This window comes from Gasterosteus aculeatus, chromosome 6, assembly GCF_964276395.1.
Source record: "Gasterosteus aculeatus chromosome 6, fGasAcu3.hap1.1, whole genome shotgun sequence".
NCBI lineage: Eukaryota > Metazoa > Chordata > Actinopteri > Perciformes > Gasterosteidae > Gasterosteus > Gasterosteus aculeatus.
This window is the reverse complement of record NC_135693.1, coordinates 12,826,463-12,853,421: the sequence shown is the minus strand read 5'-3', so window position 1 is coordinate 12,853,421 and position 26,959 is coordinate 12,826,463. Positions and strand designations below refer to the sequence as shown.

The 26,959-nt window shown below is 46.5% G+C and overlaps 2 protein-coding genes across 12 annotated transcripts in view; both read right to left on the bottom strand.

Annotated features, from left to right (window-relative positions):
* Window positions 1-3,214, bottom strand: part of kcnma1a (potassium large conductance calcium-activated channel, subfamily M, alpha member 1a) — a 107,706-nt gene extending 104,492 nt beyond the window's left edge. For all 8 annotated transcript variants that reach the window (XM_078104472.1, XM_078104473.1, XM_078104469.1 and 5 more), the window contains exon 1: window positions 1,959-3,214. In XM_078104472.1, the coding sequence (XP_077960598.1) occupies window positions 1,959-2,252 (294 nt within the window). In that variant the 5' untranslated portion in view covers window positions 2,253-3,214. The remainder of the gene's footprint in view (window positions 1-1,958) is intronic.
* A 2,943-nt stretch (window positions 3,215-6,157) lies between these two features.
* Window positions 6,158-26,959, bottom strand: part of dlg5a (discs, large homolog 5a (Drosophila)) — a 33,805-nt gene continuing 13,003 nt past the window's right edge. Inside the window, exons 4-34 of one of the 4 annotated variants that reach the window (XM_078104466.1) lie at window positions 26,773-26,916; window positions 25,822-26,005; window positions 24,780-25,039; window positions 24,219-24,531; window positions 22,762-22,992; window positions 22,262-22,446; window positions 22,029-22,154; window positions 21,047-21,179; window positions 20,759-20,886; window positions 20,491-20,666; window positions 20,277-20,380; window positions 19,039-19,131; window positions 17,872-18,918; window positions 17,281-17,401; window positions 17,054-17,198; window positions 16,700-16,836; window positions 16,480-16,569; window positions 15,773-15,941; window positions 13,963-14,125; window positions 13,205-13,338; window positions 12,866-13,030; window positions 12,584-12,767; window positions 11,704-11,852; window positions 10,831-11,001; window positions 10,234-10,424; window positions 10,001-10,144; window positions 9,353-9,480; window positions 9,070-9,179; window positions 8,609-8,653; window positions 8,339-8,448; window positions 6,158-8,237 (exon numbers count right to left, since the gene is read on the bottom strand). In XM_078104466.1, coding sequence (XP_077960592.1) covers window positions 8,134-8,237; window positions 8,339-8,448; window positions 8,609-8,653; window positions 9,070-9,179; window positions 9,353-9,480; window positions 10,001-10,144; window positions 10,234-10,424; window positions 10,831-11,001; window positions 11,704-11,852; window positions 12,584-12,767; window positions 12,866-13,030; window positions 13,205-13,338; window positions 13,963-14,125; window positions 15,773-15,941; window positions 16,480-16,569; window positions 16,700-16,836; window positions 17,054-17,198; window positions 17,281-17,401; window positions 17,872-18,918; window positions 19,039-19,131; window positions 20,277-20,380; window positions 20,491-20,666; window positions 20,759-20,886; window positions 21,047-21,179; window positions 22,029-22,154; window positions 22,262-22,446; window positions 22,762-22,992; window positions 24,219-24,531; window positions 24,780-25,039; window positions 25,822-26,005; window positions 26,773-26,916 — 5,584 coding nt within the window. In that variant the 3' untranslated portion in view covers window positions 6,158-8,133. The remainder of the gene's footprint in view (window positions 8,238-8,338; window positions 8,449-8,608; window positions 8,654-9,069; window positions 9,180-9,352; window positions 9,481-10,000; window positions 10,145-10,233; window positions 10,425-10,830; window positions 11,002-11,703; window positions 11,853-12,583; window positions 12,768-12,865; window positions 13,031-13,204; window positions 13,339-13,962; window positions 14,126-15,772; window positions 15,942-16,479; window positions 16,570-16,699; window positions 16,837-17,053; window positions 17,199-17,280; window positions 17,402-17,871; window positions 18,919-19,038; window positions 19,132-20,276; window positions 20,381-20,490; window positions 20,667-20,758; window positions 20,887-21,046; window positions 21,180-22,028; window positions 22,155-22,261; window positions 22,447-22,761; window positions 22,993-24,218; window positions 24,532-24,779; window positions 25,040-25,821; window positions 26,006-26,772; window positions 26,917-26,959) is intronic. The other 3 variants (XM_078104467.1, XM_040178382.2, XM_078104468.1) reach the window with 3 other exon arrangements.

Below are 26,959 nucleotides of genomic sequence, written 5' to 3'. Positions count from 1 at the left end.
CCACCTCTATTTCCCAGCCTCTGATTCCAGGTTCCCAGTACCGAAAGCCCACCGCCTCTCGACCTCAGCTACGCATCCTGTTCTGACACTTGCCAACTTAGCCGCCTGCGCCAGTCAGCTGAACACGGATCCGGTTTCCCCCCCCCCCTCCCCCTCTTAATGCTCCTAACAAGCCTTTTCCCTCTGCAGCCAAGTGTCAACCCAACCAAAGTCACCTAACACAGAAGCAGCGGGAGGGCGAGCGCAGTGAAACAGCGTTTCATTTTCTTTCCTTTTCTAGAAGAGACGAGACATAACCAGATACGCACCAGCCGTTACAAGATGGATTCCTCGTTAGAACTGCATGGTTTACTTCTATCACTTTCCTAGCAAGAAGCTTAGAAGGATAGAAGGACGGCATATGGTTTGTTGCCATCTCTCATACTGGGATTCAGGACTGGAACAAATTGACATGAGGGAGACATCCGAGAAAAAACAGGCAGAATTACCTCTCGTGTAAATATGAGCCGTTTGGACGGGACGAAACTTTTGTCCGCAGAAAATAATTTGAATCCCAGCAACCTGCTTAAATCTGATATTGTGTAAATGTCAACTTGTGTTGTTCCATTTGCAGAAAAAACGATGTATTTTCACATCCTTTACAAAAGGATAAACAAAGCCCACATCACATTTTAAATAAGCAAACTGGTGTTCAGCGGCTTTAAGCAGAGCGATGGGGGCTTTTTTTATGTTGTTATTGTCGGTTAATGATGATGATGATGATGCCTCGCTGCCCTGCCTTTCACCGGTCATAATACCAAACAGAAATGGCCAAAAGGGGCTAAGGGCCACGGAAAGGACGTGGCAAACGAGCAGGAGGAGGAGGGACGCCGCTTTGTGTCCGATTCAAATGGATGAGCAAACATATGAAAAGGATGAGGAAGCTCACCGTTGCTCCACTACATCCTCTTTCCAAAACCCTTTGTGCTTATTTACAGTGATAATATTTATTATTTCTCGAGCAAGAAAATAAATCAGCCGATGTTCGGCACACTCCAAGCAACACAACCCTCTGTTCAGCCAGAGGACCACTTGCACTGCACACAAGTGTGTGAGTCATTTATGAAACAGGCTTTCATACTGATGTGAAGCCTCCGTGATTCATAGCTAGAGCGGGCCACCCCAAGGAAAGTAACGGGCGGTCGCCCTCTTTTCATCCTATTTCTACCTCAGGTCCTGCAGACGGGTTAATCGATCATTTCTCAAAGACACGTTGAGGCGCAGCACAAAACACACTAAAGCCACCATTGGTTGTGAGCATTTAAAAAGTGCAAAAACAGATTGCTACGAAAAAGACACTCATTTTCCCAGGACATTATTTTTTGCAGAGCTGTTGCATACTATGAAAGAGACCGCCTTGATGTGCCTGCATCTGCATGAAAAGTCCCCACGGCTTTCACCGGGTCTCACTGGTGGATTCTATGGCGCGTGGCTCCCTGAAATGGTCTATTTTTACCATAGAAATCAAAAGCTGTTGTGACATGAGGATGGGCTACTATGACTCACGTTGAAGCCGAGCAAAAATAAAACCCAAAAGGAGCTTCTTCTCTTCTCTCATCCCACCCCCATCTGTCATGCAGCAGCAGCAGCAGCATCATCATTTCACTGTGGGAGTGGGTGCACGCAGCCAACGGGATCATAACAATCGTATTCCAAGAGATGCATTGGTTACAAAGGCCACTGCAGTTGGCCTTGACATCTGTTTGGTGGGTGCACGTTGTACGAGGAAGGCTTCAAAGTAGGATGTCTTTTTTTTTTTTTTTTTTACAATGCGGGCAGTTGCAGAACAACAAGTCAGGCCAACGTGTCATAATTAAGAAAAACAAGCAAGTGCATCAGTGGTTTTGCGCTTAAAACTGATTTTTTTTATATTTCTTTTACAGGCTACAAAGGGGGGGGGACACCGTCGTGGGTCGTACCTTGGGTTTGACGTTGCAGTGGCAGCAAACAGTCCACATGTATTTGAGTGTCCTCCACAGCAGGATGATGAAGAGACCCCCAAAAAACGTCACCATGGAGGAGGCGAGGAATGCCCACCACATGCGCTGTCCATTATTGTCGCAGGGCACCTCGGACGAGAACGGGATGACGACGTCTTCCATCTTGGATATTAAGATCGAATAGTCGGGATTTCTATTATTATTGATATTGCTTGTCCTCATAGAGCTGTCGTCGCGTCCATGGGGAGCGGTGCCACCTGCCTCAGCTAGCATTTAGGAGCCTTGGAGAGCCCGTGCCAGCGTCCCCAGCCCCACTCACCTGCCATATTGCTCTGGGGAAGAAAAAAAAAAGAAATAAACAAAAATACCCCCCCCCCCCTCCCCGACTCTCCACTCCACTCTTGCGCCGTCGATTGTCTTGAACCCAGCCGGCGGAGTCTCTTGTCTGTAGTTCAGCAGCGTGCGGATCGTTTCTTCGTGGCGGCGCGAGACGCCGCGCGCGCGGACCTGGCGACCGAAACAGCGGGTCGGTGGCCCTTGGATAGAGGCATTTAATTTCCGCAATATTGACGAATTTTAGCCGCGTCTCAGTCCGACAGCTGTTGTGGCTCGTTCACGCCAAAAGCCATGGTGGTGTTGGTGGTGGTGACGAGGACCGCCGACGAAATGTGGAAGCGGTGCAGTAAACACAGCCGGGGGAGAAGCGTTCGCAGCCGGGTGTCTCGGCCAGGCGAGGCGGCCCCTCTAGCCGCCTTCCATTCAAGGGGATCCCGTCGATTCGATCGATCGAGTTCACTTTTCACTAAAGCGTAGAATCGGCTGCGAACGGCTGGGAAGCCAAAAAAAAAGAAAGAAAACGAAAAGATATTCTACCTTATATACTATCTCTGCAGCGATGAAGACTACATCATCTTGCGGGCGTTTTTTTTTTGTTTTTTTCCTTCGGTTTTCACTCCTGCGTAAAAAGCACAGGCGCTCGGTTGGATGTCACCGTCTCCATTCGATCCCCTGCAGCCCTGGCGCGCAGCGGCCAGCTGAGAGAGGGAGGGAGATACTGTCGGATCCGCTCCGAGGGGGGTGGGGAGTGGGAGCGGGGAGACGTACAGGTGGGAGGGCGGAGCGAGTAAAAGGTCCGGACGGAGGGCAGCGATGGCGCTCGGCTCTGCGCTCCGCTGCTCTACGGAGGAGAAAAGGCAACAAACTGCGCCTTTGCGCCGAATGACGTACGTCGCGCAAAAACGAGGAGGATGAGGGAAAAGCAAGCTGCGTTTGCCACTGGTCAAATTGAGGCTAATAGAAGGCTGTATAAACATGGAAGGAAATGATTGGTCCCCAGAGGAGGGCGGCACCACGGTGAAGGTGTATATAAAACCACAATAAAGTCATACGTCATACTTTTTTTTATTGAGTCGCTGTCAGGATCCTACTTGTCATTAGTGTTCCCCTTTATTTACTGTGTAGCTTGTCACACACACGGGTTACTTGTCATGAATGTCCTTTTCCCGGTCAGTTACTAATGTGCTTACACGTGTAGTAGGTGGAAAACAGGTGTGTATTGGTGGTGACAATGAGGCATGCTCACTGGCAGCGGTTTATGCCCCTCAAGCAGTGAGTCAGACCGGAGGATATGGAGAAACAGCTGGCTCGGGGGCCCCTGAATGACCACTGAGCCGTGCGCAGCAGACCAGGCAGGTGCACACCGCCACATGTGTGACAAGGCCCCAGACCCCTTGGAGATTGTTTGCAGTGAACCCTCCAAAGATCGGTCCCCCGGGCTCTGAGATCTGATGCACCACGACTCCTTTGCTAATATAGAGGTATACATACAAGTGCCTCATGGGTGTGGAACTGTTATTGCGTCTGGAGCACAGATCATTCGCTGAGTAAACATGCCTAAGTAAGGTGTGGCATAGACATGGGATTTATGTTCTGCGATGGTAATTTATTGTAATAGTGCTTCCACAGAAGTAGCTGCTGTGAGAGAATCCTTTAGCCTGGGAGGGTGAGGGGGGTTGTAAAAGACCAAAGAGAGAAAATCTGTAAATTATAGCACAACGTTTGACAGGTCAAACCCGCAGTCCACCAGATTTACAGAATACAAATCAACTCAGATGTAAGAGCTTTGCAACAGGATGTTATTTTATCCACATCATTTACATTGAGATGAGTGACCTCATGAGTGTAAACCTGGGTTTTACCTGGAACATAACTATCGGAACGAGCCTGTCAGCAACTCTGAAGATGTCCTCCTGCTGGTAAAATGATGAATTGGTCCCAGTGAGCAGAACCGAGGCAAGAACCAACAAGATGAGCAAAAATAGTTCCAGTGCCTTATGAGGATGGGTGTTTCACCAATGCTCTTCATTCCACAAATTGCGTTATTTTCAGGCCACAAGTGAAGTGTAAATCACAAGTTAACAGGCCTTCTCTGAGAGCAATGATGTAACTTCATTCAGGATTTACAAATGTGTTTGCACATCAGGATGTAAAGAACAGGGAGTCTCACTCATCGACGTTCATGAACAAACCCGCTGAGTTCCAACTCCCAATGTATGCAGCACATGCTACATACGTGTGTAATAATATATCTCGCTGCCGTTTGTTGCTTATTTGCAGAGGAAGGGATTTAAGTTGATCATCCCCCATGAAAGGTGGTTCTTGTGGAACAGCTGTTGGCCGAGTGGTTCCTGTGGGCCAGCTGAGCATCAACCATACGGCCTCAGTGCTGACTGATGAGGATATAACACCAGAGCAGTCAGGTGGAAATCCCTCAGGACATTTGGAGATGCTGATGAAGTGATGTGCTGGAGAACCAGGAGACAAACGGAGAGGTGGGAAAAGGCCACGGCTCGACGACAAAGATCCTCTGCTGTCAGATGAGACTTCTCAAGTTCAGTTGAGCTTTCAGCAGCTGTCCTGAAACGGACACCGCACCAGGAGAGCAGGACAACCGACCCCTTTCTAAAACAGGGAAGAGGGTACTTGGGGGACAGGAGTACATTGTAGCAGACACTGATCTATTTATAGTAGAGGAATTGGTGATTCAAAGCTTGAGCAACATTCTCTGGAGAGCATTGAAAAACATTAAGCGTCAGGCGGATGTTTTGGAGACACTTGGTGCTCTCGTGTCCCGGTGAACCCGACAGAGCAGTCGCCCACTTTGCAAAGTGACATCATTGGCTGGAAGAGCATTTGAGCCGGTGCACAAACAACCCCTCGGCTAAATGCTCCCAATCGACCTGCAAGATCTGCTGGAGCAAAGCCTCCCAATTGTAGAACAGAAAGATGCAGAATTAAGAGTCATTCTTGGAGTGTAGAAACAGTATATGTTTATCATGTAGTATTCAGGGATAGTGAATGCAAACAAAATAAATACCAGCGTTATAAATTTAGTTGTCGGCCTCAAGAAAGGTTAAAAAAAGCAGAGTGACAAGCTACCCAGTGTTTAGCACAAATAAGGCTGAAAATCTGAAGCAAATTGTGAAAGTAAACTTTGCTTTAGATCACATTTCGTGTTATGACAGCACATCCTGACCTGAAACCACCAGACTGAAAGCTTGAAGTTTGATTTTAGTGCTGCTGAAGAAAATGGAGCCACAGCGCTTAAAAAGTCCACATGAACCCAGAACCACATCCCCTCCTTTCATATAGCAGCAAGGTCACCTCTTTATCAGTCTCACTCAGATGTGCTGGCAGATATTGTCACGCTCCCTCATCTCCACGGAGGAAGCAAAGGCCGTTTCATGTGCCTGCTTTTTCCATTTACTGAAAGTAAATGCAAGTGCTTTCAGCGAAATGGATTCATTTCCATCCAACAGGGTACACCTCTGAAGGACAGACACATTGAGGTGAGACATTTACCGAGCAGAGCCAGTCGAGAACGGGCTCACTTTTGAAACTATTGGGAACACTTCATAACGTGACGCACGGTGCAGTGTACTGACATTTACCACGTCGTTCCTCTTAATTAAAAGGAAAATATCAACAGCCTAAAGGTATTAAAATGTAGGTACAGCAGGTCAAGGGAGTAATGTTGAGGAAATAAGGAATTATTCTAAGGTGACTGTAGCATACAGTAATTCCGGGAGGCACTTTTAAAATGTCACCCAACTAACAGGTTGTGGGCGAAATACATCACAGCATTTTCTCAGTAATAAATTCTCAGACTGAGTCCACAGTGTGATACAGAAAATGAGTTTTATTCTCATGTTAATGTCTCAACATACAAATCATTCTTTTTAATAAAACAAAAGTTCAGTACCTGGCATCTACAGTAGACTTTTTCTAAAAATACAACAATTTCACGTTGTATCCCGCGCTCGCTTTACCATATGCTATCTACTCAGAAAAATAGTATTACCGTTGGCTTCTGCTTACTCTTTCAGCCCAATAGTCAAACTTATGGAGCATTTTTCCTTTGAAAAACTGTGCAAGAATGGATCCCTTTTTAATAATTCAAATAAGTGATCCTTTTTTTTCTTCAATTTAAGAATAAAAGGCAGTCAATGAAATGTAAGGAACTGTGACAGATGAACGTCAATTAGTTACAGAAGAAATTATAGTACCTATTGGTAGTCTACTGGAAACCTAGGAACAGTTACATGTTTAAGGTTAACAGATAAACAAGTGCAAAACAGAAACAAAAAGGATAAAGTTGCCTTAGTGGATTTTGGCACAATAAGATACAGGATATGGTTTTTTGAGGAAGGGAAGAATATTGGTAAATATTTTTTTTCCTCCTGAATAAAAAATACAATTAAATAACAATGAAAAAATCACTAACATTTAAACAGATCAGAGGAAAATCATTTAAGATTTTAATCTGCACATTTTGCTTCATAGTGTCTCTTTTATTGAGTACATCAATAAGTGACTGATAACCAACCACAATAAACAAAAATAAATTCTTTAAAAAAAACATGCTAATACCTGCTAAGACACGACTTGACCGCCAGACGTTCCTAGGTGTATGACCTAGTAAAAATACATGTAATATATATATATATATATATATGTTTATTTCTCCGGATGTATCTGCATACTGTATATGTCATACTCTATATATTGTTGTTAAATATATGCTAAAGAGATAGAATGATAGTTACACAGTGGTCCGTCTAGCCCTGGAGTGCATTCTTAGGAGTTAACCCGTTGGCCGCCGCTTTGGCCCCGCCCTCAAAACCAACGCCATTATCCCGCGCGCGCGCTACGCAATGCTGCTCTCAAATCAGCCCCGAAAAAAAATTATTATGTCCGCCATGGACGATATGATGCATTGAATCTGGAAGAGAGAAGAACCTCTTGACGTTCGGGCTACATAAGCAGGGGCTGGTTTCAGATCAGCGTTGTTCTCCAAAGGCACTTCCGAAAAGGCCCACAAACGGTCCGCACACCCGGCTGCTACAGAGACACAACGCACACAGCCACAACGATGCGTTTTCACTGGCCGTCACTGCTGGCGGTCCGATTCAGTGAAAACGGGGCTACATACTTCAGGGAGGTTTGGATGCTTTTTGCGTTTCGTCGATGAAACACCACGAGGAATGTGACGTCTGATCCTGACATTTAATTTCTGTAGCATCGTATTCATTCTAGCAAACAACCACAGTTCAAATTAAATCGTCATTACAGTTGTGAGCAACAGGCTCAATGTTTTCTCACTCTCGCCCCCGTTCTCTCTGTGTGGCTCTCAAACTCAATATCACACACACACACACACACACACACAATGAGTTGTCAGTCGTCGTCAAAATGGGTGCATAATTGTCGGGAAACCATGAGTGTAATTTGGTACATGGCGGGTTTGGGGGTGGCTGAACTTCATTAGTGTTTAGGTTTGGGGGAGGGACACTCATTCAAGCAAATATTGAACACTAGTAGTCAGACTCATGTTCTGACTGTAAACGGACGCTTATAACGCAGCAGTACAAAGACACCAGCAGAAACTCTTAAGGAAGACTGACTGAACTTTTAACATCGAGAGTGCTACTAACCCGCTGCGGAGCACACTATAAATCAAGACAAAGACAAAAAGAATATATCAATAATTTACATAACCAGCTGACTGTAGTGTACCGATTGGTACAGTGTGATGGGGTTGATTAGCGTTTGGGGAACGGAGATGAAAGCTTGCTGTGGGGTCAGCTGGTCTCTTCTAGGGGCAGCCGAGGGGAGTCCACAGGACTTTACTCTGTTCTTGATCAACTATCGTGATGATCTGAGTGCAAATGTAAGGGAGGGCGCCGCCTTGCACAATACCTGAAAACAAAGGGAACGTTTATTATAGTGCAAACAAAGTTGTGACAGTCACACAACGGCCATTTAAAAAAAAACATTTTGGTGTTCAATTGCATACAAACCTGTGAAGAATTTGCTGTACTCTTGCTCTATCTTCTGTGCACTTTCAAATTGTTCCTTGGAATGTTTTTGAGATACTTTGTCCCGCAGATAAACCGGATCTTTCTGCTCCCTGTGAAATAGAAAATGGTCATTAGGACAGTTAAGATGTGTCTCCAACACAAATGAACACTCATGCACGCTTTACTTTCGTTGTGTCTGATTAAACTTTCAATCATTCAGAGCATCCAATGCGTAACTGCTAAAAGTATGTGCTCAAATTTAGAATTCACCTGTTACTTTTTTTGCCAGTAAGCGTCTTTGGAGAGAAATCTTTTCTGAAAATCAGTCACAAATTAGGAAAACTATGTCTATTGTTGATTTGGTACTTATTATGTGGCAACAACAACGGCTGCTAAATCCGGACAAGACATAAAATACAGCAAATACATTGTGAAGGAGGGACGGCACGTCCACCGAGACTTTTGAAAAGAAGGGACAGCTGTTTGGGATTATGTTTGAGTTTGTATTGGGACGCTTTGACAGACGCTCCAAAGGGTTTATGGCAGGATGGAAAGTGTGAAGGCTTATCCGTTTCCACCCACTCATCTATTCATTCATCCATCCATCCACCCGTCCATCATTCAAACACACACACACACACACACACACACACACACACACACACACACACACACACACACACACACGTTGCATCCTGACAGTGCACGTGCTTCAAAGAAATGCTACTCACTTTATCTGCTTTGCGTTCTTGTAGCGGACGAAGACAACAATAGGATAGATGTGAACGCTGTGGAGCCTTTCGATTGCGTGCGGTGCAATGTCGAGCAAACAGTGACAGCCCTTCGCCCGAAAGAAGACAGGACAAACAAAGTCAACTCAGTTTCAAAAACCTTAACAATTTATACTTTGTGTTTTTGCATTTGAGATTATTGTGAACGGAGATTAAAGACTAATTAAAAATAGTTTCCTTTCCTGATAAAAAAGGTATGAGAAGGACAAGCAATGGCTAATACCTTATCAGTTATTTCCTTTATAGAAGCAACAGTGGTCACATCAAAATGGCCACTCCTGCGCTTGTAGTCAATGAAGAGGCAGTCCTTGACGCCGCGCTCGATGGCTTGCTGAGATGCCTTCATCACCTCTGAAAACAAAGAGTTCATATGATGCAAGTTACACTTTTACCAACTAATGTTGGTCACGTTTCTTCAACCCTTAAGGCTGAGTAAGATGCAGAAATATCCAACAGATTTTAAGAATTTAGATACATTAAGCTTTTTTGGATTGGCATAGGATGCACATTGACGATTGAAGAGATGATCTAGGATTGTTCCTTCTTACACTGATATAGGCTATTAGAAATAACTCGGGCTATCTCCACAAGTCAAATTTTGCTAAATGAATCTCTAGAATTTGCACAAACACTGGTTTGACAACACTATTTGAAAAGAGTTAAAAGCTTGTCAATTAAAAGACGCTACTTAAGGCATCTTAACCAAAAAACAGACATGGTTCCAAAGGAGGGTAAAAAATAAAGGGCCAAGCGATGCAATGGAATTGATTTATATTGGCAACCTCTTGTTACCAAGAGCTTATAAAATAAAAATATAATTAAAAATGACCAACCCAATGTGCTGACAAACATCTGGATCAGGGGAACTCACCCAGTACACATCTGCAGAACTTCCCAGGAGACTCTTTGACCAGCATCTCCTTGACAGCGTCTGTGAGCGGCCCGATGACGAGTACCGGTCGCGGAGAGGCGCACTCCACCTTCTGGACCCGCTGGTATGCCAGGCTCACACAGTCTGACCGGAAGGACAAGCAGGTCATTCAAACTTACTTCTTGGCGAGGATTGAAACGATTGGCGTTTCGGGTAAAAACATTTCCTCTCACCGTCGAGAAAAGGGATGGAGTCTGTGCTGATGGCGTCCAGAGCCACCATCTCTTTGCTGTCTTTGGAGCTGCTGCGTTTGTGTTTCTGTTTCCTCCTGAAGAAGGATCGGCGGGCCGCCGCAGAGAGTGTTTTACCGGAGTCTTCCTTCATTTCTGTCACACTGTGTCTGCGGTAGAACTCTTGGTCCATCCTACAGCGCACACACACACATTCAGTGAATAAGTCTTTTAAAAACATTTTTTACTTGTGATAATTGTTTTAGTTTGTTGCACTAAAGGTTGGAGTTCAGGCATGTAGTTCTGAGAGTCAAACGTTTTCCTGACAAAATACACCCTTATTAATTTTAGCCTTCGTTTAGAATTCATTGCTATTGACTGCTGACCCTTCAGAGGGAAAAAATGCATGTTTGCAGAGACACATTAAGAGGAGAGCATGACCTTGCAGTCCGTACAAAAGGGCAGTCTAAAACAAATCAAAGTGACTTTACATACTCCTATACTGCAGCAGTATGGCACAGCTTGTTGTGACAGCTGTTACAAACTGTCCTCGGGCTCATAAATGGAGGTGCGTAAGCGTGCTTGGCATTCTCCACCCACATGTACTTGCTGGGGATCTGCCCCCTCTGGATCTGCTGAGCGTTCTCATCCAGCTGCCAGGCAATCCACGTCCCAAAGCTGCCCTTCGGTAAAGACTCGTCCACGTACAGGATGTCGTCCTTCTTAAAGCTGAGGTCCCCCTCGGCCTCCCCCGCGCGGTCGTAAAGTGCTCTGGTGAGAGGGGGAGACAGAAGATAGATGGGGAGTCGCGAAGAGCGAGGCAGAAAGAGCGAGTGGAGGAGCATAGAGTTGACGAGGCGAGACAGCAGGTGAGGTACCAGACAAGAAAAACGTGTAGAGGGCTACAAGGAGGGCGAGAAAGATTAGAGACTGTTGGTTCACTGACAAAATAGGCCCCGCTTGCCTCTAGTTTGAGCCTCGTAGGTCATTAACGAGCAGCCTGTGACAGCTAGGCGGGCCGAGGGGATTTACTGCGGATGACATCAGGAGCCCACTCGCCTATCTGACAAGTGACTGCGGCAGCTGAGGCAACAACATGCCCCGACAGACACCCAACAACAAAACCGGACTACTGTGCATGAATTGAAAATGAAGCGCTAAAGCATTTTCTATTGGCTGAGAGAACAGAGCACTAATAATGATGGGGTGATGGGTGTGCCCGCGTAGAGCAATACAGAGATTGCATATCCTAAATAAGTGGTGTGACTCGCAGCGTCGTAGTCACTCGGGGATCTGGGATAATTGGTTGGATGAGAAAGGTTCCAAATTGTCCAAGGGGCGCTGCAGTGGTTCTATATATAGTAACATGGACATGAATGAGGCTGCAAGGCGAAATTAGTGCGTCCCTTATACAGAGCGGTTACAAATAAAGGCCGGAGCAGGATGGGCGTGCATGTGTGAATGTTTATGTACCGAATGTAAAAGCCATCTCCTGGAACATCCTTAAGGGTACTGAAGTCATCTGGCCGATGCTGAACCTTAAATGTGACCGCCTCTGCAGGCTTCAGCATCTCGACGTACACCTCCTCTGCAGTCTTATTCTTCATATTCACCGAGTTGTACTGAAAGACAAGATGAGAATGGGGAAGGAAGTGAAGTTCACATGAAAAATAACACAAACTCAGGCTGAGGAGCAGAGAAATTTGTGTGTCTACACTCATCTGTATATGCATTGGCAATGCCGGTGAAGGGTCTACAAGTCGACAGTTACATTCTCCTCAGAGCTTTCAGCTGTACTAAAGCATCGCAGTATTGATTTGTGGCATGTATGGGGAAAGAAAACAAACAAGATGGAAGGACGGGCTGATTCTGTGCAGCCTAATGACAGAGCTGCATTGCAATTCAGACAGCAAGCCTCTTTGTGCAGAGAGCTAAGTGGGAGCATGCCACGAACTGTCCGTTACGGGGCTGCGTGGCTCCAGATGGATCACCGAGGGGGAGCGAGAGAGAGAGGACGCAGATGAGCAGAAGATCAATGAGGAACACGGACCGGCAGGGAAATGAAAAATGCCAGCGGCTTCTTGCGGTGCTCGAGTCCACAGTAACAATAGCACACAAATCTTTGCAATGTCTTATTAAAAGCGATTAGCCATAAACATATTTGTTTAAAAACGATATGACACCTTTACAGTCATTCCGTTTGTGAAATTGGAAAGGACTCCCATTTAAAAAAGATCTGTCTCTACAGCTACGAATCAGAGAATTAAAGTACTCTGATTGGTGGAAATAGTAAATAATTTCCCTCCTGACAGACATCCTGAGGTTTCTATGCACATGCTTTTTGAGTCCCCACCTCCTGAATGAGGTCCCCAGGAAGCAGACCGTCAGGACCTCGGGCCGGACTGTCCTCATCCAGGCTCTCTATGTAGACGCCCCGCAGGTTCCCGCCGCAGAGTGTGACTCCCACCTCCACGCCAGGCCTGCGCACCGTCACCAGCCGCGGCTCACCCACCGTCCTGCTCCCCCCAGACGGCATTCTAGGACAAGCGGTCGTGCAGAGAGGGGAATGTTGGGGTGAGTATTCGTCTAAACATCCAAATTACAGTTGAGGGGTTTGTGTGTGGGGGGGTTTTACCTGATAAAGTTATGGGGACTGGTAGTTGGTGTGGTCTGCTTGGAGGAAGGAGTGAGCGTGCCCTCGTCCTGTTCACTGAGCGTATCGATGGTGGAGTGATTGTCGGGGGTGGCCGCGCCGCTCCCCTGGGGAGTCGACTGAGTAGTGACTGGTTCCAGACGGGAGCTGTGTGAAATCCCATCGTAGAAGAATTAAATTAAGAATCAAATAAAATGTGTCTGTCCTCGATGCTCAACAAAAAGCTTAAACTGAAACAGTGTAACTGGCTCAGTGGTATCAGCCAAGGGGCCAAGCAGCAAGTCTAGGTTCAACCTAGTTCCACAGGAAACATCACGTCACCTGGAGCGGGAGTGGTTGCCCAGCTGGTACATGTGCGGGTTGTACTGGGCCATAATGGTGATGGTGTCACACTGCTGGCCGATGATTAGACGAGCTTGCTGCTCCGTCGCGTTCCTCAAGTTGATGCCGTTGAACTAATGAAGGAGAAATAATGTTATGTTTGAGAGATGGTGTTACTAAAAGAACAGAGATATGAACGCAGTATGCAAGTAAGTAGTTGGTGGAGAAAACACCTGTGGCAAGTGACAGGGTTTTACATTATTTGTTTAATGCCTCTAAAAGAGACTAGGGAGTATTTGCATTGCAACATACGAGTCCAAGGTTGCCATTTGGTTTGCTTTTGAGGGGGAGTTACAGGCATAAGCACATCAAAACTAGGTAAGATAGTTCTGGTAGGATAAATTCACTTCAAATCCTTTCATGGTGTCTTTTCGTTGAACTACTCCTACCGTGCGGCATCCTCAAGAGTGGCATGTCCTCTGATGTAACATTGAAACAGAAATTCAGCTAGGCAGACATATTTTTGAAAAATGCAAATGCATTTCAGCAAGTATTAAAATACAGGGAAGCGTGACTGAAAAATGCAGGCTCAGTCTATTCCACTACATAAAATGACAGCCTATGAAACAAATACTGGTTTCTATCAGTATTCTACCGTTGCTGTATTATTAGGCTCCTTGACAAGGATTCAGCAGTCCATTTTTTTAAACGATGCCGCTTCTGAATGTGACCTTTTATTGACAATAGGTTGTTCATACCTCCAGTAATTGGTCTCCATACTCCAACCCTGCCTGATGGGCGATGCTACCTCCAGTAACTTTAGAGACAAAGATCCCGCCGTTCTCCCCGCTGACGATGGAGATTCCCAGAGGCTCTGGGCCTTTGAGCACAATTACATTACGTGGCTCCTCCAAGTACGGCCTGGTGGGAAAGCGTAAAGTGCATAAACAAATAGCATCCTGGAAAAGCGGTGGCAGGGCGCCACACTGAAGCGCGCTGCGAGAGCAAGGTGTCGTCACAGTTGGACTGACAAAATTATTTGCAGCCCTGGAGAGTGTGTGGCTGCAAAGGCTTTTGCTTTATATAAACTAAAACCTGGTCTACATTTCAAACACAGCAATTGAAAGACTTGGATGTTTCATTCATAGCTTTCCCTGCAGACCCTCAAATTGAGCTCGCCAATCTCTCCAGAGCAGCACTTGACGCCTGGCTCACTGAAGAACCTGGAGAGGTTTAGAGTCAGAGACTCAGAGGCGACGTCATGAAAGAACAAGCAACTGAAATCCCTTGACATGAAGGGGATTTGCATGAACTTGCCCGTCTTCATACCAAGCTGGCTTTGGACATAAAATTCCATGAAGGTAGATAAGAGGAATGAATTAGCAGCCAGAGACGGGAGGAGAGGGGCGTAAACATCGTGATGATGTACAAACAAGACCATGTTGGATAATAATACCATTGCATAACATACATAATGCGGACGGGGCTCAGAGCCAAAATACAAGCATGCATGTTGACCATGTCGTCACTATGGGCACTGCATGCAATATCTGGGAATCAAGTTGGGTTTCCAACTTGGAGGGAGACGTATGAAGTGTAGACATATTAACAGAACACTGAACCTTTGAAGTTCAGCCAGTTCAGCAAGTGAAGATAATAAGGTCTATTTCGGTGATTTCCTAAGGCATTAATATGGTAGCGTGCAAAAGCTAGCTGATTTATTCATCAAACCGCACACTGCTAGAGTGAAAAAATACTATTCTCCTTTTGCATTCTGTAAGGTGCCCGCTGACTGCACAAGATTACTCTGCTCCTCGGCATTATCTACACAGCTGCACTGAAGCACATGAACCCGGGAGAGGGATGGTGGCATTCCCTTGTTTGTAGCACCAAGAGACAACAAACCTGAGGCTCCTGAGAGAGGAGAACCTCGGCCTTGCAGCCAGAGGAATCCTTAGAAAAGATCGGTTACGGTAAAGCGATCTGGAAGCGGAAGGTTACAGAAAGGCGGGGGGAAGATAAAGAGCAGAATGGAGGACAGATGTCATACAGAGACAGTAGCAGTGTAAAAGACAGGGGTTGGAGATACTAAAAAAAAAAAAAAAAGGAAGAGTTTGGTAAACCAGCAAAAAGAAATCCCAACACAATGGTAGATCAGTGATTTTTTAAAATAAAAAACAGCACAAGGCTTCAACCAAAATTATTAAGAGCTTTAATAGGATTTAAATTTCAATGAGGGATCGCACCGCTCTGACCAGGACCTGTTGCCTGGCAACGCCTTTTGAAATAGCCTAAGAGGATCCCCGAGGACAGACGTGTACCGTACGATACCGGCTTCTGAAGTGATTCTTATAATTGCACTCTCCATCATTCACCCAACAGCTTTAAGAGCCATTTCCTCAGTATCCCAGTAACAACTGATCAACGGGACACCAACCATCGGATTAATATTTTGAAGTCTTCCATCATGCCCAACTTCCAATTTCAGTTAGCAGCATCCCACTAGTGCAGACATTAAAGTGAAGTGTATACTTTTATTGTATCTGTGAGTGGTTTTCACTTTCTTACCGGTCTTTCCTGCGCTCGCCTATCGGCAAAGGGCTGACTGAGATCCGCGGTAAAGTGGAAATGGAGCCTTGTGATTGGCTGCTGGCGAACGAAGAAGTCTCCAGATTGAGGGGCGATTGCGGAGGTGTGATGAGACTGGGACTGCTGCACTCAGAATGCGAGAGGGAGCCTGGATTTAGGAGCAGGAAGAGATGGAATAAGCGCCCGCGTAGTCTGATATTTACAGCTCACACATAGATGCACATCTAGACTACACACTGAAATCTCATTACAATTCAAACCAGTAGCGGTTGAGTTTTTGTAAAACTACAGCAACGATTCATATCACGTGTCAAAGTTTCAAGAGATTTTGGAATGTGTGACAGGGATATTTTAAAAACGGATTCTGAATTTCCTGAAGAGTTCTTATACATGAACATTAGCTGACAACTCAGGATACGCGGTTCCACCTTGAGGAGATGATAAAAGCGTCCCAACGTGGTGGTAACAAAGGGCGAAAGAAACCGAAGGGTTCAGATATTCTGACAAACTGCTTACTTACACTGATGACCAAAACTGGTAAATGAATGCGTTTCAATGAGATTTCCACTGCTGAGAAGGTTTAAAATGCTGATGTTAGACCCATAGCTGCTGTGCAGTTTGATCCAATGAGATCCTAAGAGTTTTAACACCAACGTGAAGTGTGTTTCCAACAGTAAGTGCAGTACCTCTGTCTGACCCCAGCATGGAGCGAGGGTAGCGGGGAGTGGAAGGGAGCTTGATCCTCTCTGTCCGGTACTGGACATTATTGGAAGAACCTGACAAAGGAATGAGATCATACAGGAATGAATGCTATGAGATGATATCCGAAGAGAGAAAGGGCACCGAGGCTGTGACCTTTATGTCTCTGTCTCTGTGTGTGTTTGCGTGCGTGCGTGTCAGACTGACCGAGTCGTGCGCTGGAGGGCAGTGAGTTTGTACCGTGTGAAGCTCTGCTGCTGCGTGACGACGACGACGATTCAGGGAAGTCAGTCGTGCGCTTCTGCTGGCTCAGGTCCAGGCTCAGACGACCCTGGTGTTGCGGGCTACACAAGCAAGTCTAGTTTATCAATGCATACAAAGCGTATTTGCAACATATTAAGTTTATTACAATTGACTAGCTGATTATTATTTAAAATTATTTAAATCTAAAACAATAATCTGAAACACTGAACCGACAATTTAGCAACCGTTAACATCAACATCAACCCATCGGTTTTAAAAAGAGGTGTGAAGGGAACGGTGATAACGAGAAGGCGGTACCTGGTATGGGTGTGCTGGTGACATATCGGGGGGGCGACAGATTGACAGTTGCCGGTGTGTACGCGGTGACTGCGCACCGTGTACACTGGATTTCTCATCACGGCCGTCACGGCGGAGCACGGAGACAGACCGCGGTGGGCTGAATCTGATAAAACACACCGCCGTGTTAGAGGGCGGGTCTATGATTATGGGGACAGCATGCTTTACGTGAAGGTTTGAGGACTCACTGGGAGGTAGGCTGCCGTTGTAGATTGTAGGAACAAAGCCAACGCTGTGCCTATGGGAGCGGCTGGGGGAGGAACGCAGCATGTCCCGGGGCTCTGGCGAATGCTCATCGTTGGAGTAGCTCTGAGGAATGACAAGGCAAACAGTTACCTTATACTGCGAGGTAACAAAACACCATTATGTTACATATCCTGTAACCTTTGCTGCATATGAGCACCATACGAGAAACGAGCATGGACAGCCCCACTCCACTAAAGTGAGCATTTATCCCCCCCTGCACTTTCCTGTGTGCTTCAGGGCCTGAAGAGGTAGCCAGGCACGACCCTCCGAGCTAAAGGCTCAGATTCAGCGCCTGGGTAGCTGTACCAGTACCGAAGCATCACTCACTCAGACACGTTGCTTAAGAGGCGAGCCCCAGAGGCGCAACTTTGACGGAGCTGTAAATTCTAATACAAAATGGGTACTTTGGCCCACTGGGAAGATTTAAAGTGATTGGGTCGTTCCGAATACAAACCCTTGTCAATGCATCATGTTTTCACTTGTGGTGCAGGGTTCACGCAAAGCAAACTGATAAACCACGGAACTGAATTAACCTGGAAGGAGGGGAGAGTGATCGTCTGCGGAGTCATCCTACGTCGAAGGGCCGGGGCTGATTTAGGGCGCGGCCTCTTCACCTCCGGCTCCTCCCCTGTGGTTCGGCCGATGTCCTCGTCACATGACTTCCTCGAGGTCAGGACCTTGCCGTCCAGAAAATAGTGGTTTCCATTCCTGTCTCTCTCTCGCTCGCTCCGCTCTCGGCTCTCTCCCGCCGCCGTGGAGACGGCAGCCTCTCCCTTGCCGTCCGAGGTGATCGTGCAGTCAGAGGCGGAGCTGCTTTGATGTTTATGTTTGAACTTAAAGGAGTCACTGCGCGTGGGTGGGGTTGGAGGGGTAGGGGTGGATGAGGAGGAGAGGGACTCTGTTCTCAGAGGCTGCGGGGAGTGGGAAGCTGCTGCTGTGGCGGCTACTGCTGCAATTTGATTGGCTGCCATATACTCCATCATAGAGGAGGGGGTTTCGGGTCGTTTAAAAGTGTCCGGGTCGAAGATGGACTTCCTCTGCTTGGGGGACTTGTAGATGGAGAGCTGGGCCGCTGCCGTGACCGGACTGCTGTTATCTGGTGCAACCGACATACCTCCCACCATCATCTTGGGCCACGTGCCCCCACTGTGCTTCTTATCCAGGGTCGTCTCCATGGTGATGCAGTCCGAGGCCGACACGGGGTCAAAGGGCAAGGAGGACGGCGCCTTGATGTAGGTACGACACTCTTGGAAAGCACTTGGCCCATAGCGGCCATTGCCCAGCTCAGAGGCTGGCCGAAGGCTGGTGGCATGGAGGGAACCTGTGGAGAACAGCTTGCCGATGTCGCTGTACACCTCGCCGGATTCGCCTCGGACCTTCCTCCTCTCCCCAGGGATGTTACTTGTGCTGGTGCTCCCGACATTCTGGCAGAAGATGTCAGTCTGTGTCGAGCTGTTGTGTTTGAGGTTGCGGCTGTTCCGAGAGTGAATCTCAGACAGGTGAATGCGCCCATTGGACTTCTCCGATGACTCACGCAGACTCTCAAAGATGTTCTGGCCCGATGTGCTGTGGGGGAAGAACTGTGGGGAGGAAAGACGCACCGCCAGATTAATTGTAAAAATGACGAAGATAATCCAAATCAAGCTGTAAAAGTCATGTGTAAAGAAGTAAAAAGCATCTTGATATTGAGTGGGGCCTACCTTCATGAGAGAGAGGCTAAGCGAGTCCCTGCAGCTCCTCAACAGAGACTCACACTCGGTCACAGATTTGTTATCTAGAGCAATGCCGTTTATCTGGGGAGAAGAGAAAGATTTGAAACAAGGTCAGGTCCTTAAACACAAAAGCAATCTATGGCAGTGTTTTTCATAGTCCTCTGAGGCGCGCGTGTGTGTGTCAGCAGTTTTGTTCAAATAGATTCATATCTCCAGACCCATACAGGTGACAGATCTCCTGAAGATGCCCTGAGGCCTGAAATGCAACTCGACGTTGCCGTGAGGAAACCAAAAGAAATCTAGGGCAGCACACTTCAATATGTAGAACCCTAACACTGCAATCCCCTCATTTCCATTACAATGGGCCCAACTTCAGAGGATTTTTTTTATTTCAAATTGTCAGAGATATTAAAGGGCAAAGTGAGTGATTTATTATGTCCGTAATTTCCAATGAAATAAGTTCAGGGGAGAATTTTTAAGTCTGATACATTTTATTGAGCATATCCGAGCTCAACGAGGTGAGCTACTGACATGCTACATTCCATGCATATTTAATCATAGTTCAGCACTTTGGATCCTTTTTTTTTGCAAAAGCAATCAAGCATTTAGCAAGTTATACCCCAAACCGAAACACTAATGTGATAACATTCAAAATATGATTCCACGATTAAGAGAATCACCTGTACTGCTCACTATTGATAATTGTGGTTCAAGTTGAGCTATTGTTGCTAATTTTTCTGGCTATGTGGACGAGATTGCTGCACTGATACAGTGAAGGGTGAGCGTCGACATCCAAGGGCTCTGGGATTTGAAAAAGGTTTCATGCTTAAATTTAAACTAGCAGGGGAGTTATTCTCATCTTAAGAGGCAAGGTCATTTTTGAAAGATTTAGAGATGCCGATGCATAGCTCCATTTCTGCCACTTATCTTTTCTCCTCCGATCCATCAAGTATTAGTATGCTGCAGCCGTGTGTGCACAGACAGCTCCACCTGGCCCTCTCGAGCCGAAGGTTTTTGAAGAAATAATCAAAGCTGGAAAAGATCCCACCTTCCATTTCGCATACTCAACCTAATCCCCCACTTTATGTGGGTTTGGAGTGGGGATACAGCAATGGAACGAGGTCTGGATTGGAAAACTAATGCAACCTTTGAGAGCTAAGGTGTGTTATATGTGGAAGAGAGAATATAAAAGAATAGGATTTCAAAAGGATCTTTGAGAGACTTACAGCCATCAGTCGGTCTCCGACTGTGAGAGAGCCTTCCCGGGCTGCTGGACTCCCCTGGACAAGCGCAGTGACAAATACGCCGCTCTCCAGGCCAATACCACTGTCTGAGTCGCAAAAATGAATTATTAATTAACATTAATGAAGCAACAACAGCCACAAGGCATAGCAATGAGACAGGACGCTGCAAGCTGACCAACATAGCGATACGACAGACCTTTGTGTCCCACGAGGTTTATGTGGATGGGAGTGACCAGCCTCCCTCCGAGAGACTTCCTTCTTCGTACCACCATGTTGATCAATCCGCCACCATTAAGGACTGCCTTCACCACCTGCTTCCTGTCCTTGTTGGTCAAGTCCATGTCGTTGATCTTCAACAGCCAATCATTCACTCTAGGAAGAGGACGAGAGGTCGGACTTTGAGGCATTTGACAAGCGGTTAGTTCAGGAGGGGACGCGGGACAGCGTTACGAGACAGCTCATACCTCAGCCTTCCATCTGCGATACTTCCTTTGTCCACCCTCGTAACAAATATTCCAAAATCTCCTGGTAAATACGGATCGTTTACCCCCTCAGCGATATCAAACCCAAGTGCCTTCAAATCCATGTCGTCCTGTAAAAGGCAATAAGTAAACGTCAGTAAACTCATGTTGGCAAGCTTATTTCAATATCATCAATTCCTGGCAGTCTGTAAAGCTCCTTTGGCTCTCAGGAGAGGCTTGTTACTGCGTCACTAAATCCCTCACACGGTAATAGCGGAGCATTGCGCTTACCCGGTCTTTCTCAAACTCCACCACCTCCGTCTCCCACTCCAGGGAGTCCGTGTCGATGGCAGAGTCGTGAGAGCTGTGAGCCATTAGTTGACAGAACCGGGCCTCCTTTTCCAGCTGGCTCTCCATCTTCTCCCTTTACAGAGGAAGAGATCACACACACGGAGTCAAAGGTCAGTCACTTGAGGACAGATTGGCAACGACAACAAAGAGGAAGAATCACACACGCAACCGGTCTGTATACTGGGAACTGTTTTCCAAACCAAAAGGACAGTGTTTATCATTCCGGGTGTAGAAATCCGCCTGACTTAAAAGGGGGGTTTCGTGTACAGGGAGAAAAACAAACATAAAACAGAACTTGTGAAAGTAGAAAGTGTTTTGACCCCTCTTTGTGGAATTGGTCTCAATATTTTGCTTCGGCTTAGGGAATGAAACTAAAAAGAGAAGGCACACAATGGCCAACTGTCAGCAAGATATATGGAGTCCTACGGAGGCATGCCTTGAGGGTAGCTGTGACATTAACACACCAAACCTACATTGCCCTTTATAGGAGAAAGAAACTTTCAAAGTCACAGCATAATGTGGGCTACATGCGCAGTGTTGTCTGTTAATTTGACTCCAGCCAGCAGAGGGAGCTTTCACATCCAATCATGTGCATGGTGATAGGACCAATGACAATCCAGAAGTGTGTGTGTCTCCAAAACAATGGCACTTGTCGGGATTACCCTTTAAATCTGGGCATGTGGAAATACTGCCAAACCAACACAACTCCCTAGTGCAGCCAAAAAGGCAGAATATCCCAGTTCACGCCCTGCTTCACAGAGTACAACAGCTTACAGGGACAAAGACACTGACGCCAAGTCGGCCGAGGAGAAGCAATGCGGTTTGCTGTGTTGTCAAATGCAGAATGACTTTCCTTGGATTAATTGGTTTTCCTTCCATTGTCATCATAATGGAGGATTCCGAACCATTTCTAAAGACTTACTTGAGTTCTTTGAGCTCTCGCAGCGCATCGTTCTTCTGTTTCCTCATGTCATCCAGATTACGCAGTGCATCAGCCAGATCGCTGACTGCCCGGTCCCTCTCCCGCCGCAAATTATCACACAGAGTCCTGGGGAGGAGAGGAAAGCCATGTGAGAATAAAGGCCACGACATTGCATGTTCCCTCCTGACTTGCTCACTCTCTGGAGTCTTTAACAAGTCCACAGATGGACCGACCTTATGCTCTCCCTCTCCGCCACGATCTTGTCCCTCTCCTGAAAGGCCCAGTCCCGTCGACATTTGGCCACCTCAGCCTCCTGGGTGGACTCCCTAAGTTCCTGCGACATGGCCTCGTACTGTTTCCTCAGCATCTCGATCTCCTTATTGGCTCGTTCCATGTCCAGGGTGGCAGAGTCTTGTTTCTAAGAACATGAAGAGTACAGGAATGAGATCATTTCTATCATTTGTTGCAGTATGCAAGACTTCGCAGCGTCTGCTGAGAGCTTTGTGAGAGTGGCTGTCATACAAACCACACATCAACTTTAATGTCTCACAGGTTTAAGTACATATGACCTGCAGATGGACTGTTAAGAGGGCCATCTAGTGGGCGGACCAAGGTGTGACATAAATCACTCCACTGACACTGTAATCCACCAGCTGACGGCTCCGTGGATGCAGAACGCTGTTCATCATGTGTCCAACCTTTGACTTCATCCCGTCACTGTGCAGTTTGTTACCTGTCTGGCCTGGTAGTACTCTCGGAGCAGCTGATCCCGTTGGACGATGGCCTCCGTCCTCTCTTTGCGGGCCACGTCCCTCTCCTCCCGGACCATCTCGATGTCCTTGCAGGCCTGGCTCAGCTCTTTCTGAGCCTCGGCCTTGTCCTTTACCTCGTGGCAGTACTTCTCCAGCAGCTCGTTCCTCTCACAGATGGCCCTGTCGCGGTCCACCAGGGACGAGTTCAACTCCTGCAGGAAACGAAAGGAGGGCAAAGTGGAAGAAAATCTCAGTACTGCAAGTATGCGATGCAATATAAAAATTTTTTTAAAAAAAACGTCAGGGCCAATGTGGGTGAGTGGGGAGCACGGTTGTCCTCCAATCAGAGGGTTGTGGGTTTGATCCCAGGCTCTGCTAACCTGCATGTCCATGTGTCCTTGGGCAAGACACTTAACCCAACATGGCTCCTGTAGCTGTGACTACAGTGTGTGGTTGTTAGCTACTGATGGCAGGTGTCACTGTGTGTGGTTCTCCTGTCATCAGTGTATGAATGAGTGTGAATGGGTGAATGATGTCATGTAGTGTTAAAGCGCTTTGAGTGGTCAGAAGACTAGAAAAGCGCTATACAAGTACAGTCCATTTACCATTGCAAAAAAAAATCAGGAATCATTTATTGCCAAAATATGTCAAACATACAAGGAATTTGTCTTGGCGGTTGGTGCGTGACAGTAGACACAAAACAGACAATAGACAACAAGACAGCAGTGCACAAGTAATAAAATAAAATAAAATGCAATGGGTTAGTAGAATAAGGCTATGGGTTAGTATAAAATAAGAGAATAAAGTTAAATATTTAAAATATTTAAAGTTAAAAAATATAAAAAAATAGTGATGAGTAAAAGGCTCAGTGACTGATGAAAAATTACAGTTAAAGTGACATGTGCAGTGCGAAGGGGAGTGACCGGTGGAATGTTATAGTCAGTCAGTGGGGGACCGGGCTCTGTTGATGAGCCCGACTGCCGACGGGAAGAAACTGTTCGTGTGGCGGGACCTCAGCCTCCTGCCAGATGGAAGGGGCACAAACAGTTTTTGTCTGGGGTGAGAGGGGTCGGCCACGACCTTTTTAGCTCGCTTCAAAAATGAAAAGCAGTCGCTGTACTATTTTTGTGTCTCGTCACCGGAGAAAGCGTCCTTCGATCCACGGACGTCTTCGTATTAAAAGTATCAGAGGAAATAGTTCACCCAGTAACAGTCAGTAACCCAGTAGGTCTCTTCGGGATGTTATGATTGAGTTATATATCAGTATGCCGAGTCATTCAACATATCAACATATTAGTAATCAAGTCACTCATTGAATTTCTGTTTGAAATATATGGTGATACATTGATTTTGAATGGAACACTTTGCATGCCGAGCATCCACGCTGGCCCATTTAAAGCAAAGTTGTGTCTATTGGATGCATTCTGGATAACCTTACCTGACGGAGTGCCTCCAACTCCTCACTGGCCACCACTCTCTCCGAAGAGGTGTTTTTCAGTCGGGCCTCGGCCGCCTCCAGTTCCGTCTGCAACTTGTCCAGCTCCTTGATCACCTGGTCCCTCTCGCTCATGATGAGACGGTACTCGCTGAACACAGAGTCCCTCTCCTCTTTAAACTTCTCGCAGTCCTTGGCCGACTTCAGCTGCGAGGTCTTGTAGCGCGTCACCTCTGACTGCAGGCGCTCCATCTCTCGCTGCAGCTCCTTGTTCTGTGCGGAGGACTTGTTCAGCTCCTGCTGCACCGAGTCGAACCTGATGAGGCCGAGGAGGACAGTAAACGCTTCAGTTGACAATTTGAATGAGATGCTCATAAAGGAATTGGGTGCAGCCTGCAGCTTGAGTGAAGATTATATCAGTGCTAGTTCCATATATATGTGTTTGCGCGAAGGACTCAACCATTTGAACCCACCCCATTATTTACTACATGTGAATATAAAATACAACAGCACTCCATTTCCTCCCATGTGTTCTGTACGTGTGCCGGTGACAAATGATTTCACCTCCTTATTGAGGTAGAGTACTGTTGCTGGTAGTGCATGGCCGAGTCCCGCTGTTTGAGCAGCGCGTCCAACTGTTTCTGCAGCCTTCGGTTCTCCTCCTCGGCCTGCTCCAAGCGGCTCAGGTCCGTGCTGTGGTTGGCCACCTTCTCGCTGTAGCGCTTGCTCAGGGCATCGTACTCCTTCTTTACGCCCTCCAGCTTGTCCACGGCTGTGTCATACAGTTTGTTCAACACCTCGGACGAGCCCTTCTCTCTCATTACCTGGTGAGGACAACAAAAGCAACACCAAGTCATTGTAAAACGGCAGAATTCCCAGAATGTTGAGCCTGTACTTGCTATGCCCTGCTTTAACAGCAGATGGCATCAATGCATAGGCAGGGTTTTTCTAATTCAGGCAAATTCTGCTGCAACCATTGCTTTGTGATTAGATCTCTAAACTGCAATGATGCACATAATATAAACTAAAAAGGCTGGCCTGTAAAATTAACTGTTGTGTGTGAAGCGTGTCCTTCAGATTGCATTATTCATTGTCTGCGAGGCTGTATTTGTAATTACTGCAAGTTTTGCGGATACAGCCCTCGCGAGTCCTGACAGAGCTGCTGTGACCCGAGGGCTTTATTACATCCACGCAGCACACACTTGCATATACGCTCATCTTGTATCTACGTGGTTTGGGTCAGCATGCCTTTTGCCCAAGCCAGAGCCCTTTTCTTCTACGCTTGCCCTTTCCAAAGTGCTCAGTATGCATTTCCCTCTGCTTGGCTGCCCTGTGCTCTTAACCACTGCGGTGCTCCCATAGGGGCTGTGAGAGCCAGTACTGCAAAGTAGTCCAACACTGGCCACAGCACCCTCGCGCTGTTTAGAACCCGGTATGGAAATATCGGTTGATGCTCCAAATTGTACGACCTTAAATTGTAGAGGTGAAACTCCGGCATCTGTGCCACATCAGTAAACCTCCAAAGGCTAATCTCCACCCTCATAACATCTGGGCTGCTACAGCACACACCTACGCACACGTGCATCTTTTTCCGAGTCGATTGTACCTGCTGTTGCTGAAGCCGGAGGTCTGCCAACTCTTTCTGGTCTTGACTGTGCAGTCGCGTAAGCTCCTCGCAGTTCTGTTTCAGGTGGTTGTGCTCTCGGACCAGTTGGCCGTTGTCCCTCCTGAGGTTCTCCATCTCCTCTTTCAGCTGCGTCTGTTCGCCCAAGACGCGGCTGTGCAACATGCTGAGGGGAGTAAGCACGGAGACGCACATGAGGAGATGCATTGTAAATGCACATGTGCGTAGGGAGAGCAAGCGTTAATGTCATGAAGTAAACGGACTCCTTGAGCAAGAGAATTATGCAAAAATAAAGAAAAATCTAAGATTTTGTGATCTTTGAAAAGACGGGGAGTTTGCAGGGTTCTACTCATTTAGAAAGTTCCAACCCCTAAAAGGAGCGCTTACAGATCTTGATTAATATACCCGTAAGTGAAAGCATAATGATACATATATAAATTGATAAAACACTACTTGATTTGTCAACTGTTTGTTTGCTTCTATAATGTTGGAAATTAGCTAAAACTCTCAAAGTTATAGACCGTATGATTGGTCTCTATAATTCCAGAAATCTTGCCTCAGTTTATAAACCGTTGGGCTGAATAATTAAATCCCATAAATGCCTAAAATTCCAAGCTTTTAAAAATGTATTTTTTTTGTTGTTGAGCGAATGAGAAAGCCATCTTTGGCTCCGAGCGATGCGCCTTCAAATAGGATAATTGCAACACAACAGTATTTGCTGCAAATCCAGTAAAACAATGCAATAAAAGTTTAATCCTTTATATCCTGAAAAGCAGCAGGTGACAAAACGCTCATCTTACACTTCCAATAATGAGTCCCAACGCACATTCATGCAGTGTTTCTCATGTAGGCTAAATATCTAAAACTGAAGGGTCCTTTCTCAGCAACGACAAAGGGAAAACAGGGAAAATTGGTGTCATGAGGGATACTTACTGGTAGAAGTCGGCCTCTTTCACAGCTTCCTCGCACCTCTTTAATGTTTTGGTGTGCTGGTTCTGGAGCGACTGCAGATCTGCCATGGCTCTCATGCACTGACTTTTCAGACGCTCATAGTCATGGCTGGCTTTGGAATTTGGCCTTAAATAGAGAAGCAGCGAGGAATCAGCACTTTGTTCAGCGG